Source organism: Cladophialophora immunda, assembly GCF_000835495.1.
Source record: "Cladophialophora immunda strain CBS 83496 unplaced genomic scaffold supercont1.2, whole genome shotgun sequence".
Lineage (NCBI taxonomy): Eukaryota > Fungi > Ascomycota > Eurotiomycetes > Chaetothyriales > Herpotrichiellaceae > Cladophialophora > Cladophialophora immunda.
In genome coordinates, this window is record NW_015622542.1 from 6,060,985 (window position 1) to 6,074,221 (window position 13,237).

General features: G+C 52.9%; 5 protein-coding genes across 5 annotated transcripts; 1 reads left to right on the forward strand and 4 right to left on the reverse strand.

Annotated features, from left to right (window-relative positions):
• Positions 1 to 19: 19 nt before the first annotated feature.
• PV07_04289 (uncharacterized protein) lies at positions 20 to 2,590 on the reverse strand. The gene is made up of 2 exons (XM_016391080.1): positions 1,509 to 2,590; positions 20 to 1,455 (listed from the first exon to the last, which is right to left on the reverse strand). The coding sequence occupies exons 1-2, from the start codon at positions 2,163 to 2,165 to the stop codon at positions 697 to 699; spliced, it is 1,416 nt and encodes a 471-aa protein (XP_016252982.1). The 5' UTR covers positions 2,166 to 2,590; the 3' UTR covers positions 20 to 696.
• A 1,345-nt stretch (positions 2,591 to 3,935) lies between these two features.
• PV07_04290 (uncharacterized protein) lies at positions 3,936 to 4,880 on the reverse strand (the record flags this gene model as incomplete). The annotated part of the gene is made up of 3 exons (XM_016391081.1): positions 3,936 to 3,977; positions 4,034 to 4,262; positions 4,315 to 4,880. 3 exons carry the CDS (start codon positions 4,878 to 4,880, stop codon positions 3,936 to 3,938), a joined length of 837 nt encoding a protein of 278 aa, XP_016252983.1.
• Positions 4,881 to 5,161: 281 nt separating this feature from the next.
• Positions 5,162 to 9,545, forward strand: PV07_04291 (biotin-[acetyl-CoA-carboxylase] ligase). The gene is made up of 4 exons (XM_016391082.1): positions 5,162 to 5,829; positions 5,884 to 6,520; positions 6,572 to 7,943; positions 8,055 to 9,545. The coding sequence occupies exons 1-4, from the start codon at positions 5,796 to 5,798 to the stop codon at positions 8,064 to 8,066; spliced, it is 2,055 nt and encodes a 684-aa protein (XP_016252984.1). The 5' UTR covers positions 5,162 to 5,795; the 3' UTR covers positions 8,067 to 9,545.
• Positions 5,163 to 5,648, reverse strand: PV07_04292 (uncharacterized protein; the record flags this gene model as incomplete). Its single annotated transcript, XM_016391083.1, has 4 exons — positions 5,163 to 5,315; positions 5,371 to 5,435; positions 5,490 to 5,521; positions 5,590 to 5,648. 4 exons carry the CDS (start codon positions 5,646 to 5,648, stop codon positions 5,163 to 5,165), a joined length of 309 nt encoding a protein of 102 aa, XP_016252985.1.
• On the reverse strand, positions 8,846 to 11,123 carry PV07_04293 (uncharacterized protein; the record flags this gene model as incomplete). The annotated part of the gene is made up of 6 exons (XM_016391084.1): positions 8,846 to 9,156; positions 9,282 to 9,832; positions 9,903 to 10,153; positions 10,225 to 10,320; positions 10,387 to 10,717; positions 10,759 to 11,123. 6 exons carry the CDS (start codon positions 11,121 to 11,123, stop codon positions 8,846 to 8,848), a joined length of 1,905 nt encoding a protein of 634 aa, XP_016252986.1.
• Between the last annotated feature and the right edge of the window lie 2,114 nt (positions 11,124 to 13,237).

Here is a 13,237-nt window from a genome sequence, read left to right on the forward strand (position 1 = left end):
CGCCTCAACGCGCCGCATTGTGTGATGCCGCCTAAACAATGGAGTTCCGGAGCACAGGTACCCTTGTGCCGTTGTTGGGAATCTACTACAGGAATGCTGCAGCAATTTCATGAATGCATCTAGGCAATACACACTTCTATCCAGTCCGAGTTTCTATAGTTGGCAGATGGGTCAATGCGTCAAAAGGCCTCTCCATACAGTGTACTCGTAGTTCCCTCCCTGCCAAAAGCGATCGTCAGAGTGCTCAGACATGTTCAGGGGCTCCAAATCAATAGTCCCGGGACGCCGCAACCACGTCAGCTCTTCCCAGAACAGTCGGCTTGATCAGGTCCCCTCTCGTTCGACGCCCACCGACATCCGGCCTCAACGGGCATGAGGGTTGTCGTGTCAACCACAGTGCATGCATCACCATATCATCGTGTCGCTACAAACTCTCGTATCTCGTGCGTAGGATCCTTAAGATTCGACTTCGTGGTCGGCCTCGCCATCTCCACCACAGAGTAGAGGTTAAGGAAGCTCTTTTGTTGCACAACCGGCGCTGAGTTTCGGGAAACTGTGGCTGGCATGTATCCTCTGTTCCATGGAATCGGCGACGCGGGTTTCTCTGATCAGCCAGTCGAAGGTTGAATCCTAGAAAGGTCATAAGGATGGTCAAATTTTGGGCAGCAGATTCTGTATATGTCAAATGACCAACTTTTATCTAGAGGGTGATCGACCGTGGCTGTATGACCGGCGTTGTGGCTTTTCTCGCAGAATGTCCGCCAGCCAAGGCGTCGTTTCCCTGACAGATGGTCGTCGCTCTTCGACGATGTTGGGCACCAGTAGGCGTATGTCTTCTGTATCAGATATTGCTGCGTCGCTCTCGCGATGCTCAGACCGCTTTGAGGGATTGGGTGATCTTGCACGTTCGGTCGGCGTTGTCTCGTTGTCATCCCAGTCTTCCACCAAGGCGGCAATGCTTGGACTGTTCATGGCAATGTCCGCCCTCGGAGCACTTTCGGTGCTCAGATATCCAATGGGTAGGGCGAAGCTCCGTTCAGGCGAATCATCATCGGACGTCACATCACTTTTGGCTGACGTTACTCGAGCAAGCGGCCCACCGTATGTGCCTTTCAATATACCTCGCCTTGGAGGGCCGATTGCCTGTGTAACAGCATCGGCCTCTTTCGCCGTGGCTTCCATAGATATCGAACTGTGGCTGGCACTTTCAAACACATGGCTCCCTCCAGCATGTTGGGCTTGCTCGAGCATGCTGCTGTAGAGGCTGCGACCGCTTTCCAGTTGTCGTTTCTTCTTCTTTTTCAATCGTTTGGAGCTCGGCCGCACGACAATTACCGGTACAGGTGATTGTTGCAAACAATACTTTGAAACTGACCCTGGGAGCAAGCCCTGCATCCCGCCTAGGTTTCGTCCTCTCGTTCCCACCACCAGCGCTGCGGGTTCGTACAGATGAATCTATCCCAAGTCAGCATGCAAACCTATCTAAATGTGAATACAGGGTTGCCCACCATGCGCTGGAAGATTTCTTGCACTTTGCCTACCGCCAATTCCATGACGATGCTAATTGCCTTTTCCTCCGAGCTGTTTTTCAGCATGACACTGTCCAACAGTCGTTTTGCCTCGGTGCGATATTTGTCCCGGTCGTACGGAGTGTCATGTGCAGTCTTGGAATCTTTCTCGATAACTCGAAGGCAGACAATCTCATCGCCGTCATCGACGAGCTCATCCATCATCCACTCCAATGCATACTCGGAGTAGTCCTTCGCATCGGTACCGCACAGGAAAGTTCGGGTTCGAGAGGTGGCGGCGAAGTCGCAGTGCTTATACTGTAAGGTAAAGGCTTCGGTGGACGCATCTCGATTGTCGATGGTGTCGAAGGAGACGCCGCGTTGGTAATGGGTAGGAGGAGGGGGCGATGACATTTTGCGCGGCGACAGGGAGACTCGTGAGCCTTGAACGACGCTTTCCCTTCTTATGGTGTCTTCTGCATCCGCCGTATGGAATTGGACTGACGACTTGCGTCTTCCACCGTTGGGTTGATCAACAAGTCTCGGTCTCTGAGGAGCTTTAGCCGCGCCCTTCCACGCCTGGCCAAATTTAACCTCCTCCTCTTCCTCTGGTGAGTTGGCTGAAGCAGAGGGTTCGTGCGCCGCGGCAGTAGCCATTTTTAAAGCGCGAGGCAGACGCGGGGTAAAAGTTGACAGCAAAAAAAATGATGGCAAATGAGGAACAGGCGGGCCAACGGTAAGATTGAATCAGCTGAATGTCAAAGAACGAGCAGTCACGCTGTGGCTGTGGATGGATCGTGGAAGCAGTGCCACTTTCCTCATCTGGGGGGGGGAGTCTAGACCTCCGGTTACACTTATGGGTCGAGTGGTGTGTTCTCTTCTGCCCGGATGATCACGGTCTCGAGGGACGAGGGAGTCTTTCGCGGTGCCGGGGGTACAAGGGGTTTTGAGAATCGTCGCCCGGTCAGCCAGCATGCAGCTGCATCAAGTCGGAAGTCGAAGGAGAGCAGGAGGACTTCATTGCCAATGATGAAGTGTCTTCAGGAAGCGGGCTGTGAACATTCTTGGTATCTTGGCCTTTGCCTGTAGAACTGGATGCTACTAAGCTGAAATGTTCAAATCGAGGCGAGGGCAAGCGGGGCAGAAGGACGAAGGATGGCGAGCCAGGAGCTGGAAGGGTGGAGTAACGTTGAGACTGAGAGGCCGGGCCACTGCTGAGGAGGGACCCGTCTCCAATCACTCCCGCAACTGATAATCAGATGAGAAGGCCCCTGGTGGAGAGCACTACTGCTGATAAACAATCATGATGCATTGCTCACAGTAACTTTCGGGATACGAGGGGATGTTTCCGCCGCCAAGTTACCTAGGTACAATATTTCGCGGGGAGGGCCACGCTGGTGACGGAGCGCTCACATGCAAGGCGTCACTGATGACAGGGGGTGACCTTTGCCCGATGAGATGGAGGAATGCAGCGATAGGCACCAGACAACAGATGACTGAGACGCTGCAGTTCCGTCTTGCCGGTGCTGGCTGCTTACTACCACAAAACCCCCCAGCACCGCCAGGCGAGCAGGGTTCTTCAGCAGAGGCAGGGCAAGGCAGGGCAAGGCAGGGCACGAACCTGGGCTAATGCGCGTGATGAGGGATCGCTGGCAGAAAGCGAGACCAGTCCAGCTCTAGCAGTCTCTAGGCTGCTTCATCACCTCCCGCACCTGCATTTGAGGGACCCCGGGAGAACCGCTCCCGAGCAAGGCCTCTCATTGAACCATGTCCTGCATGCCCTGCATGCGAGTGCCCTGTGTTCCTAGACTTCGAAGCAGCGACGTAGCACGACTAGGGCAATGCAAACTCGCGGCAGCATGGAGATGGATGAGGCCAGGGACCATTCATTTATTCAACATATGACGATCTCTGCGGCCTTCGCCTTCCGTTGCCTCCACGTTCACGAATCGCTGCCTGGCGAGCCACGAGCGCCAACGACGAAAGCAACCTATTTTTCTAGACGGTCTCTCGTCAATCTACTGTACAAAACCATTCGACCTGACAAGGGTCGGATGGTCATTCTGCCCAATGTTCCCATGGCACGTTGATCGTGGGGTCGGTGTGTGCTTGTTCCTTTTGCTACTGCTAATCCTCTGCATTTGCACGGTGGATTTGGCGGCCGTGTTTTTCGTTTGTCCCAGTTCCCACAATCGAGGTCGTGTTGCCGTGGAGTAATTTGGCCAGATGGCCGCACCCAAACATTGTCGAACCGTCATTCGTTGGAAAACTTGAGCTCAACTGGTGGACAGGTCGAGCTTGAGAAGTCAAACGTGGAACGGCCGAAATGCCCTGCAACCCCGCTGGTTGTGGAAGATGTTGTCGGACCTCATCCTAAGACTTGGGACACTGATTGAGACATGCTTGTAATATCTCATTATTAGAAGCTCATTTCTTCAATTCGGCGTAAGGATACGGGACAGGGTCACCCTAAGAGAATCAACGTCAGTAGAAAATCCATGTATTTCAGCATGATCAACACCTACCTTGCGCAAGTGAATCTTGGTCTTCCTCTTGTTGACTTGGTGCTCGACGAACACTTCTCGAGTATACTCTGCCTTGAACTTGCGGATAAAGCGTGGGTCCCAAAGCTCGCTGGCTACGCCCAAATCCTTACAACACCGCATCATTGCGTTGGATTTGCAGCCCTCGACAGCTGTTGGGATGCCCTCTTTCGAGAAGTAATCTTGTTCTCCGCGAGCAATCGAAACCAGTCTGCCTTCGAATCAGCTTATGTTCCTTGGCCATTGTTCCCAGTGTCTCTCACCTTCCGTGCGCCAGCAATGCGTATTCTCGCGTTACAGACTTCTCCGTGACAATTGTCTCGCCTCTGGGAGCCAGTCCCCAGCCGCCAGGCCCAAAAGCCTTGTTAAGAATCCGTCTATATTTGATCTCTGGAAGATAAATGATACCATCTGGCTTGATCTCGATGTCTTCGGGGGTTATCGGTGCCTGCAGCGCATCCGCAGCCTCTTTGGAAAATGGTTCCACGGAAAGACCGTGAAAAGACCTTGTCCAATCCACTTTTGAGGGGTCATCTTCTTGCAAAGTCAACGGCTGGTCCTCAAGGTTGTCGAAAGAATGACGCTTGGGGTCCGCCGGTGTCGCTTGAGGGGATGCAGTCTTTGGTTGCTGGTCTGTGGCCGCTCCAGTCCCGGCGAGACGAGCTGAGGATTGTGTGAAGATAGTGCGCGGAAAGACCATGCGCAGTGACCGAGAGGTTGACCGCGAAGTCTCGATAGATGAGCGGCAGAGACCGATCGAAGAGGTTGAGAGCCGCGTAGAGGCAGATGCGCTCAAAGCTCTGAAAGGTATTCGAGTAGCAGGCGACATTTTCCGAGCGTGCGACGGGAGAAAGGGGAACAGATCTACTGTAGCTAACACCAAACGAACAGTATTTACAGCAGCAGATGATGATGAGCTGCGGCGGCAAAAGAAGACAAATATATAACAGCAAAGGAGAGAGCGCGTGGATGAATGAGGTGACTTGGAGTTCCAATGCCTCCCGTAATTTTTTGCAAGGCGCGTCTTCGAACACCAACGCCGGACCTCGTGACTGCGGCCACCACATGCATGCGCCAACGCAGCTTTGCTCTCCCTGCAGTATCCTCGAAGCTACTTTTCACTCGAGGGAACGTCCTTGCTTTGTGTACGCTCTTCATTCCCCTTCCGCTTCCAACACTGTCTGAAAGCCTCCATCTGATATACCTCGTCAGCCTGCTGTTCCGCAACTAGACAGCGGCGTCTGGATGCCGAGGACCAACAAATCTAGAGCGGAGCAAGTCTTTTCAAAAGATCATTGGGGTTGGGGTTCAACACATACTTCGGCCTTGCAAGCTCTCCAGTCTTTCTTCTCATAATAGCAATCGTTCATGCGCAGTTGCTCTTCTGTTTCCTTCATCAGATCTCTGCATCCTTTTCTGCAGAAGACTTTAGACTCACCCGAACAGCCCGTGCTGAAGATCCGTTGATCCCTATCAGTTCGAACGACGCATCAGCCTTGACGAGCGTCATGTCATGATTAACTACTAAGGACACTTACCAATCATCGAGTTCATCCTCAGCGGCCTCGGCCTGAACCAAGCTGTCCTGTTTCGACATCCTGCCACTCCTGGAGTCACTTAGAGGTGGAAGAAAGAACAGATCTGCGTCTCGAGATACTTCACTGGCAAAGAAGTTGTCTGACAACTGTGGTCCTACTGCGCCACTTACCCCCTCTCCACAAGAGTTTGTCCGCCACTTCCAACCATGTCCAAGCGAATGAACATCCTCGTTTACTCTGGTGCGCTCACTCAAGATGCGTGGAGGAGTAATAAAAATCTAATGCTATCTTCAGGAAATGGCAGCACCGTCGAGTCAGTCCGTCATTGCCTCTACACACTCCGGAGGCTCCTGGCTCCTCATTATGCTGTCATCCCGGTCACTGGCGACATGCTTATCAAAGAGCCGTGGACAGCAAGCTGTGCTGCTGTAGTATTTCCAGGTGGCGCTGATCAGGGCTACTGCAAGACACTCAATGGTGAGGGCAACAGGCGTATTCGACAGTTCGTCGAGCGAGGTGGCCTCTATATTGGATTCTGCGCCGGCGGCTACTATGGCAGTCAGAGATGTGAATTCGAGGTAGGAAACAGGCTTCTGGAGGTTGTTGGGGATAGGGAGCTTGCTTTCTATCCTGGGACGGCTCGAGGATGCGCATTCTCCGGCTTTGTTTACCATAGTGAAAAGGGGGCGCGTGCCACCGAGTTGAAAGTGGACAAGACTTGTCTGCCCTCAGGAGCCGTCCCGGATGTTTTCAAGTCCTACTACAATGGCGGCGGCGTCTTTGTCGACGCGCCCAAGTATAAAGACCAGGGCGTCGAAGTCCTTGCCAGCTATACGGACCCTCTCGCCGTCGACCCTGGGGAAGGCGCGGCCGCCGTTGTCTATTGCAAAGTCGGCCAAGGTGCAGCATTGCTGACCGGTCCGCATCCAGAGTTTGTCTTCCTAGGAAAGCCAGCGGACGACTGGTCACTGACGAAGCCTAGGTTTGCTCCAGCCAACCTTGAGCCAAAGCCAGATGCTCCTGGATTCGCCGACGTCATCAGAACTCTGGCCGAAGACGAGAAACACAGAATGGATTTCATCAAAGCGTGCCTGACGAAACTTGGTCTCACAGTGAGCGGGGAGCAAAATGTACCCTCCCTCTCCTACATGCATCTTTCTTCATCCGACCCCACAGACACCGCGGGTATCATATCGTCCTTGGGCCATCTCGTCGAAGGGGATGAACATGGTAACGAGTTTCTCAAGGATGAAAATGATACCTTCCAGATTTTGAAACCATCCGTCTGGAAAATGGTTGATTTGGCCAAAGCTTTATCCTCGGAACCCGAGTCAAAGGAATCTGCTGACCAAACCGATGGCAGCTCCGACCGCATAGTCGACTATAACACCGTGACCAAGAAGATCATTGTGCATGATGACGACTATCCTCAGCCAAGATCAACTCCGTATTTCAACCACTCTGCTTTCTACTCAAATCTGCATAAATACCAATCCCAAACACCTGGTGCCGTGAATTTCGGCGCTCATCTGCTATACGGCGAAGTGGTCACGTCGACTAATACATTGCTTGAGAAAAACACAAAGCTTCTTCGAGTTCTTCCCCAGGGATTTACGGCAACAGCGACCGTTCAAGTTGCAGGCCGAGGCAGAGGATCCAATGTCTGGGTATCACCGGCAGGAAGTTTAATGTTCAGTACGGTCATTCGGCATCCAATGGCGCAGATGCAGTCTGCTCCAGTCGTCTTTGTCCAGTACCTGGCTGCAATGGCCATTGTCAACGGCATAAAATCCTATGACGGCTCACTCTACAAGGACATGCCAGTCAAACTCAAGTGGCCAAACGATATTTTTGCTCTCGACCCAGCAAAGGCAAAAGATAATGGCGGTGATAGGAACGACAATTACACCAAAATCGGAGGCATCCTGGTCAACAGTCACTACAACAGCAAAGAGTACATCGCCGTTTGTGGGATTGGCCTGAACACTGCGAACGCCGCGCCAACAACGTCGTTAAATCAACTCATTCAATTCCTTCCGCACAAGGTGGCTCCATTTACGCTGGAAAAATTGCTGGCCAGAATATTGACTGTGTTTGACGACTTATATGCCCGCTTTTTAGTGACCGGCTTTGACGAGGTTATGGAGCAAATGTACTACCGACATTGGCTTCACATGGATCAGATCGTTACTCTTGAAGCCGAAGGTGGTCAACGCGCAAGGATCAAGGGTATCACCAGGGATTATGGGCTGTTGATTGCGGAAGAACTTGGATGGGAAGACCGTGAGACCGGCAGGAGATGGACATTGCAAAGTGATGCGAATAGCTTTGACTTTTTCAAAGGTTTAGTAAAGGTGAGTCTTCGACATAAGATCTAAGACAGAGCTGCACTTTACGGCTCTTGCCCCGTCGTCCACTCCCTCCTCATCAAAGATGTCTTAAAGCTGATGATTGTGTTCTTGTAGAGGAAGGCTTGATGTACTCTCCAGAAGAATCAGCATGATACCAGTCCTGCATTCGGCCACCATAGCGGGAGCACCTCTTTACCCGATGGGACGGTGTCGATGGGAACAGGGATTTGGCATATAAGAAACAGATTCACCCCTCCGGCCTGAGTGAGTGAAGGACACCACGGTCTCACTACCGAGTCAGCGATCTCATGTCATGCTCCGCGCGCCAACTGTGCCGTTACTGCTTTATATACTCGCGACCCAGCAGTTTTGACCCCAGGGAGCGCTACCGAATGTTCATAATGACCTAAAAGAATCCTTGATGAGGCATGCTGAGTGCGCCGAACGAGAATGGCGAAGGCGGGTAGACTTGGGCATGAGCAGGTACAGATATGATCATGGGGCATTCCCCCTGGGTTTCCCTTCGGGTGGGACGCGAGACTCCAGCTTCTGCGGGACCACGACAGTCCATTTGGTGTAGATTGAGTGCAGCGCCTGTGGTGTCTATGCCTCTCCTTCCCTCGTCCACTCCTCGCTCGCTCACTCGCTCTCTTACATTGTGAAATGGATTGAAGATCCGTTTGGTATTTGTGGCCGAGCCCAAGCGTGTGATACAGAAAGAGAACCGCCTTCCCTGCTCAACGTACCTCAGACACGGCGGTACTGCTCCAAAGGACACCGTTCTCAACATGACCACCTACGTTCCCACAGGAAGTTCTATCGATCCCATCCTCACCGCCTCGATATACTGAAGCCGTTCGGAAACAAACGGCCCGTCGATAGGAACAATCACCCGCACTGCCGGATTACGCCTTAACCGGGTACTTGACGTCCTCGCCGGCCCAGACGCCGCCGTCCCTGTTGGCCTTGATCCGCAGGCGCCGCACGCGCTTGATGTCCTCTTCGTTCTCGTGCGTGAGATACCAGGTCCACACGTTGGCGATCCAGCTTGCGCCAATGGCGCCCGCGCAGACGCCAAAGGAGGTCTTGTACCCGTTGTGAGCGAAGCGGGATTGGAACAGCTGCGGGCCCACGACGCCGCCGACCTGGCCGATGCAGGATTGGAACGCCAGCGTGAAGGCAGTGCCTGTCGTGCCTACCAGGCTTGCGGATCGCCCTGGTTGATCATGCGGTCAGCGAGTGGTTACTTTTCTCTACTGTTGGGGAGAGAAGGGGAGAGAGATGCGGAGAGGAGGCGGAGCTTTATTTGACGGAATCGTGAATTGGGAGGGGGAAACTTACAAGCCCAGAATGGAATGAAGTAGACCGAATAGAACGTGGTCCCGAATATGCATGCGATGTACGTCGCATACCGGTTCACATCGAAGCATAGGACGAGGAAAAAGGCCAGTGCCGCGGCGCAGATGATCATGATCAGCTGCGGCCGCGTTATGTATGCTTTGCTCAGGAACCATCCGGCGAAGATGATCGACAAGACCGTTGCGGCGGCCGGGGGGATGTTGAGCAGTTGGTTCCTGGGCAGACCGGCAAAGCCTAGACTCGTCGTGACGGTGGGCAGTTGCCATTGCAATCCGTATCCGCCGAGATTCATGAGGATCTGGGACAGGCAGAAAGCATAGGTCCGCGGGTCTTTCAGGGACGCCCACACTTCTTTCTTGCTGAAGGCCGCATCGTGCGTGCGAGGAGCGTTGTCTGTGAGTCGCAGCTCGAGGTATTCTTGCTCGCGCGGCGTGAGCCATTTTGCCGAGCGCTTGGACTTGGGGTAGTCTGGAAGAACAAGGAACACGACCCCGGCGAAGAGAATGGTGAACAATCCTTCCAGAAGGTAGACCCTGTGGATGGCACACTTGTCAGCTGCCAAGGAGATATCAAGGCCGGGTAGACGTCTGGGAAGTGGCTTACCATCTCCACGCACTCAAGCCGCTAAGACCATTCATATAAGAAATGCCATAGGCGACCAGAGAACCGACGATTCCAGCGCAGTTTTGAAAGCCAAACATCCACATGATTGGTTTACCCATTTCGTCGCTGCGGTACCAACTACAAAGTTGGGCTGCAAGGCCTGGAAAGAGTCCAGCCTCCATCATTCCTAGAAAGAAGCGAGCGGCATAGAGGCCTTGTTTGTTTTGAACTGCAGCATGACAGGCCAGGACCTACGCGACAGGCAAAAGTGTTAGTCAAAATATGGCGAACTTCGTGGGAGAGATGTAGCGGAATTACACACCAGACCCCAGGTTGCAATGATGCGAGATTGCCATTTTCGAGGCGTCATTCTCTTCAGCAGCAGATTGCTAGGGACTTCGAAGACGATGTAGCTGATCTGCAATTGTGAATCAGCCACGTCACTTGCTATACTCGATAGAATCCCCAATGTCCCTCGACATACAAAGTAAATAGACTGGACCCAGTTATATTCGTCCGGTGTCATATTCAGCTCCTTCAGAATGTTGCGTGATTGGCCGACTTGGAGGACTTTGACGGTTGCGGCGTTGGTGTAATCAACATTTTTGAGCATATACATGAGTCCGATGAGGAGAAGGAATCGCTTGTCCACTTTCCGCATGACCTTGCGGTCCTCCTCGGCGGTGAAGGAGGAGAGAATAGCCTCCCTATCATTCTCAGGTACCGATTCGGTTGGGAACTCCACGACAGTCTGCTGAGCCCCGAATCCGACGTCCGCTTCTTTAGACTCGGGATACGAGATTGGGATGGTCATCCTTTGCAACAAAGATGCCGCCAACCCGCTAGTAGAGCGTACGGTGATTCACCTCGAAGGGTATAACTGAAGAGAACGGCTTGGGAATATCTGTGGCAAGTGAAGCTCTGCACGTTGGTTGTGGCTCGCAGAGATTGTATAAGGGACAGGAGAAAGGTAGGCCAAGAAGATAGCTTGATCAATAGGCCCTCTGCAGGGACTCCGTAATGTTGCGTGATGACCCGAGACTCGGGAGAGTTGGGTTTCTTGCTGGGTTGTGATTTCGCAAGCGACTCGGCAATGAAGAGGATGTCCTCGCACGTCTTTTTTGCCCCATCTTTGCCTCCGGCATAGGCGATGGCATTTCCTGCAGTCTCGTCTAGACCGTGGATCGACAGAAATGGAGAAGACCGACCCAAAGCTAGCATGTTGCTTGTCGCAATTTGAAAAATTCTATGCTTGATAGCATCGCTAGCGTCGAAGGGAACGACGAGGATGTGTGCATGAAAGGCCAAAGTGAAATGACAAAACGAGTTGTAATTACCTGAATGTTTCTGTGTATCGCCATAACCGTACACGCTGGACCTAGGCTCGCATATGCAACGCGCTCCTTCGCTCCACTGATCGCTAGAGTAGTGACCATGTGAAGAACGTGGTGAAGCCTGCAGTGGAGATCGAAACGAACGCGAAAAGGGTACAGGGAGCGTAAAGGTTCTCAGGTACATACCTATCGTCGCTTTCTTGTCTCCGCCGCAGAAGACGTTCCAGCCAGACGGCCAATTGTCCTTTCCCAGCTTCCACGGAGGATATGCCGAGACAACTGACATTTTTTTTGCGACGGTTCTGAGCACGCCATCAGTGGAAGTGCGTGGCTTCCAATCTGGGGCTGATTCGTTCCATCACCACAGTGATTGACAATTCCACACTCCCACGCCACGGTATTCGTGCATCAATGGGTATGCATGGCATCCTCCACATGGCCGTGCCATGGCCGCTATCGGAATCAAAAGATAGATCGCGAAACCCATGGGAAGCATGTTGTTTGCCGTACTTCCAGAGCGAGTTCGACGGGACTTAGGTCACGGTGTGTCACTCATCCGACGATCACCGAAAAACGTGGGCGCGATTCCGTCACGGCTATCGCAAGAACACGCACGGTGCTCTTGCGTAGACTCGAAATGTAGAGAACTAATTATGTTGAGACATAGAATTGGAGCATTGAGGTTCGTTACAGGTTGTCGAGAGGGAAGATGGACGTGGAATCTGCTGAATTGATGCCAAGCCCGATGAGGCGGAAAAACCAATCTCCGTTTTTCCGGTCCGCGCAAGGAGCATCATGCGCTTTCAGTTCAGTCAAGAGCATCTTCTACGCAATGCTCAAGACTATCTTGTCTATAGACATGACCACCAGGTTGGATACTAGCCTCTCTCCAACGGCAGACCAGAAACCCTCAGGCTTTGGCAGCCTCCACAGTCCCGCTCTCTGACCTCAGCGGCAACGTCGAAGCGCCATTCTCCTCTGTCTTCTTCTGCTTCTCTTCCGCAGGCACTGTTTCCTCTTTGTACACGTCGTATTGATATTTGGATCCCTCGTGATCGTGCCTGAGCCCCTTCTGGCCTTCTCCATATATCTTCTCGCGAGCGGTCAAGGGTTCAGCCTCGGCCGACCGGGGCTCTGGGTACAAACCGCGGCATCGCAGCTCAGGGATCAGCAGGTCAACTACATCCTCAAAAGTTCCCGGCGTTGTCACATAGGCGAGGTTGAATCCATCAAGATCAGCTTCTCGGACCCATCTTTCCATCTCATCCGCAACCTTCTGTGGGGTACCAACGCCAACAGGCCCAAGACCACCGATTGCAGCCTTTTCGGCCACAACTCTCGGCGTCCATCTCGGCACGTCGGGGCTCGTCGTCGTGAAGGCGTCCAACATGCTTCGCACCTTGTGAGCTTCTGTCGAATCCGCAGCAGTGATATCCTGGTCTATGGGGATCTTGGAGATATCGATTCCCGTCCACCCGGAGAACAGCACGAGCCCGCCGATTGTCGAGGCATATTTCTTCGCCTCTGCGAACTTCTCTTGAGCCTCTTCCTCGGTTCGCCCGATAATCGGGGTGAATGTGCCAAAGAATTTGATCGATTGTGGATCGCGCCCTTTCTCTTTGGCTAGTTGGCGGATCTTGTCGATCTTGGGCCTGAGCACTAGCGGACTGTGTGACGAGACAAAGATTGCTTCGGCGTGTGTGGCAGCAAAGGCAGATCCTGCGGGCGAGGTGCCAGCCTGGAAGAGAAACGGTGTTCTCTGGGGTGAGGGATCCACGATATGTCGAGAATCCAGGTTGAAGTATTTGCCATGGTGATGAATCGTTCGCACTTTGTCCGGGTCGATATACGTGTCCGTTTCGGGATCGGGGTTGAGGGCATCATTCGCCCATGAACCTTCCCAAAGCCTTATGGATAGTGTGTTAACAATTATGCAAGCCATCCGATGCCCTTTGACGCAAACACTTACTTGTATAGGACTCTCAGGTATTCATCAGCCTG

Excerpts from the sequence above, each read along its gene's own strand:
- PV07_04289 (XM_016391080.1), bottom strand. The coding sequence starts at position 2,165 with ATGGCTACTGCCGCGGCGCACGAACCCTCTGCTTCAGCCAACTCACCA. Across the intron at positions 1,456-1,508 it reads AAGAAATCTTCCAGCGCATG|ATTCATCTGTACGAACCCGC; the intron begins GTGGGCAACCCT and ends GACTTGGGATAG.
- PV07_04291 (XM_016391082.1), top strand. The coding sequence starts at position 5,796 with ATGTCCAAGCGAATGAACATCCTCGTTTACTCTG. Across the intron at positions 5,830-5,883 it reads GAACATCCTCGTTTACTCTG|GAAATGGCAGCACCGTCGAG; the intron begins GTGCGCTCACTC and ends TGCTATCTTCAG. Across the intron at positions 6,521-6,571 it reads CTGACCGGTCCGCATCCAGA|GTTTGCTCCAGCCAACCTTG; the intron begins GTTTGTCTTCCT and ends GACGAAGCCTAG.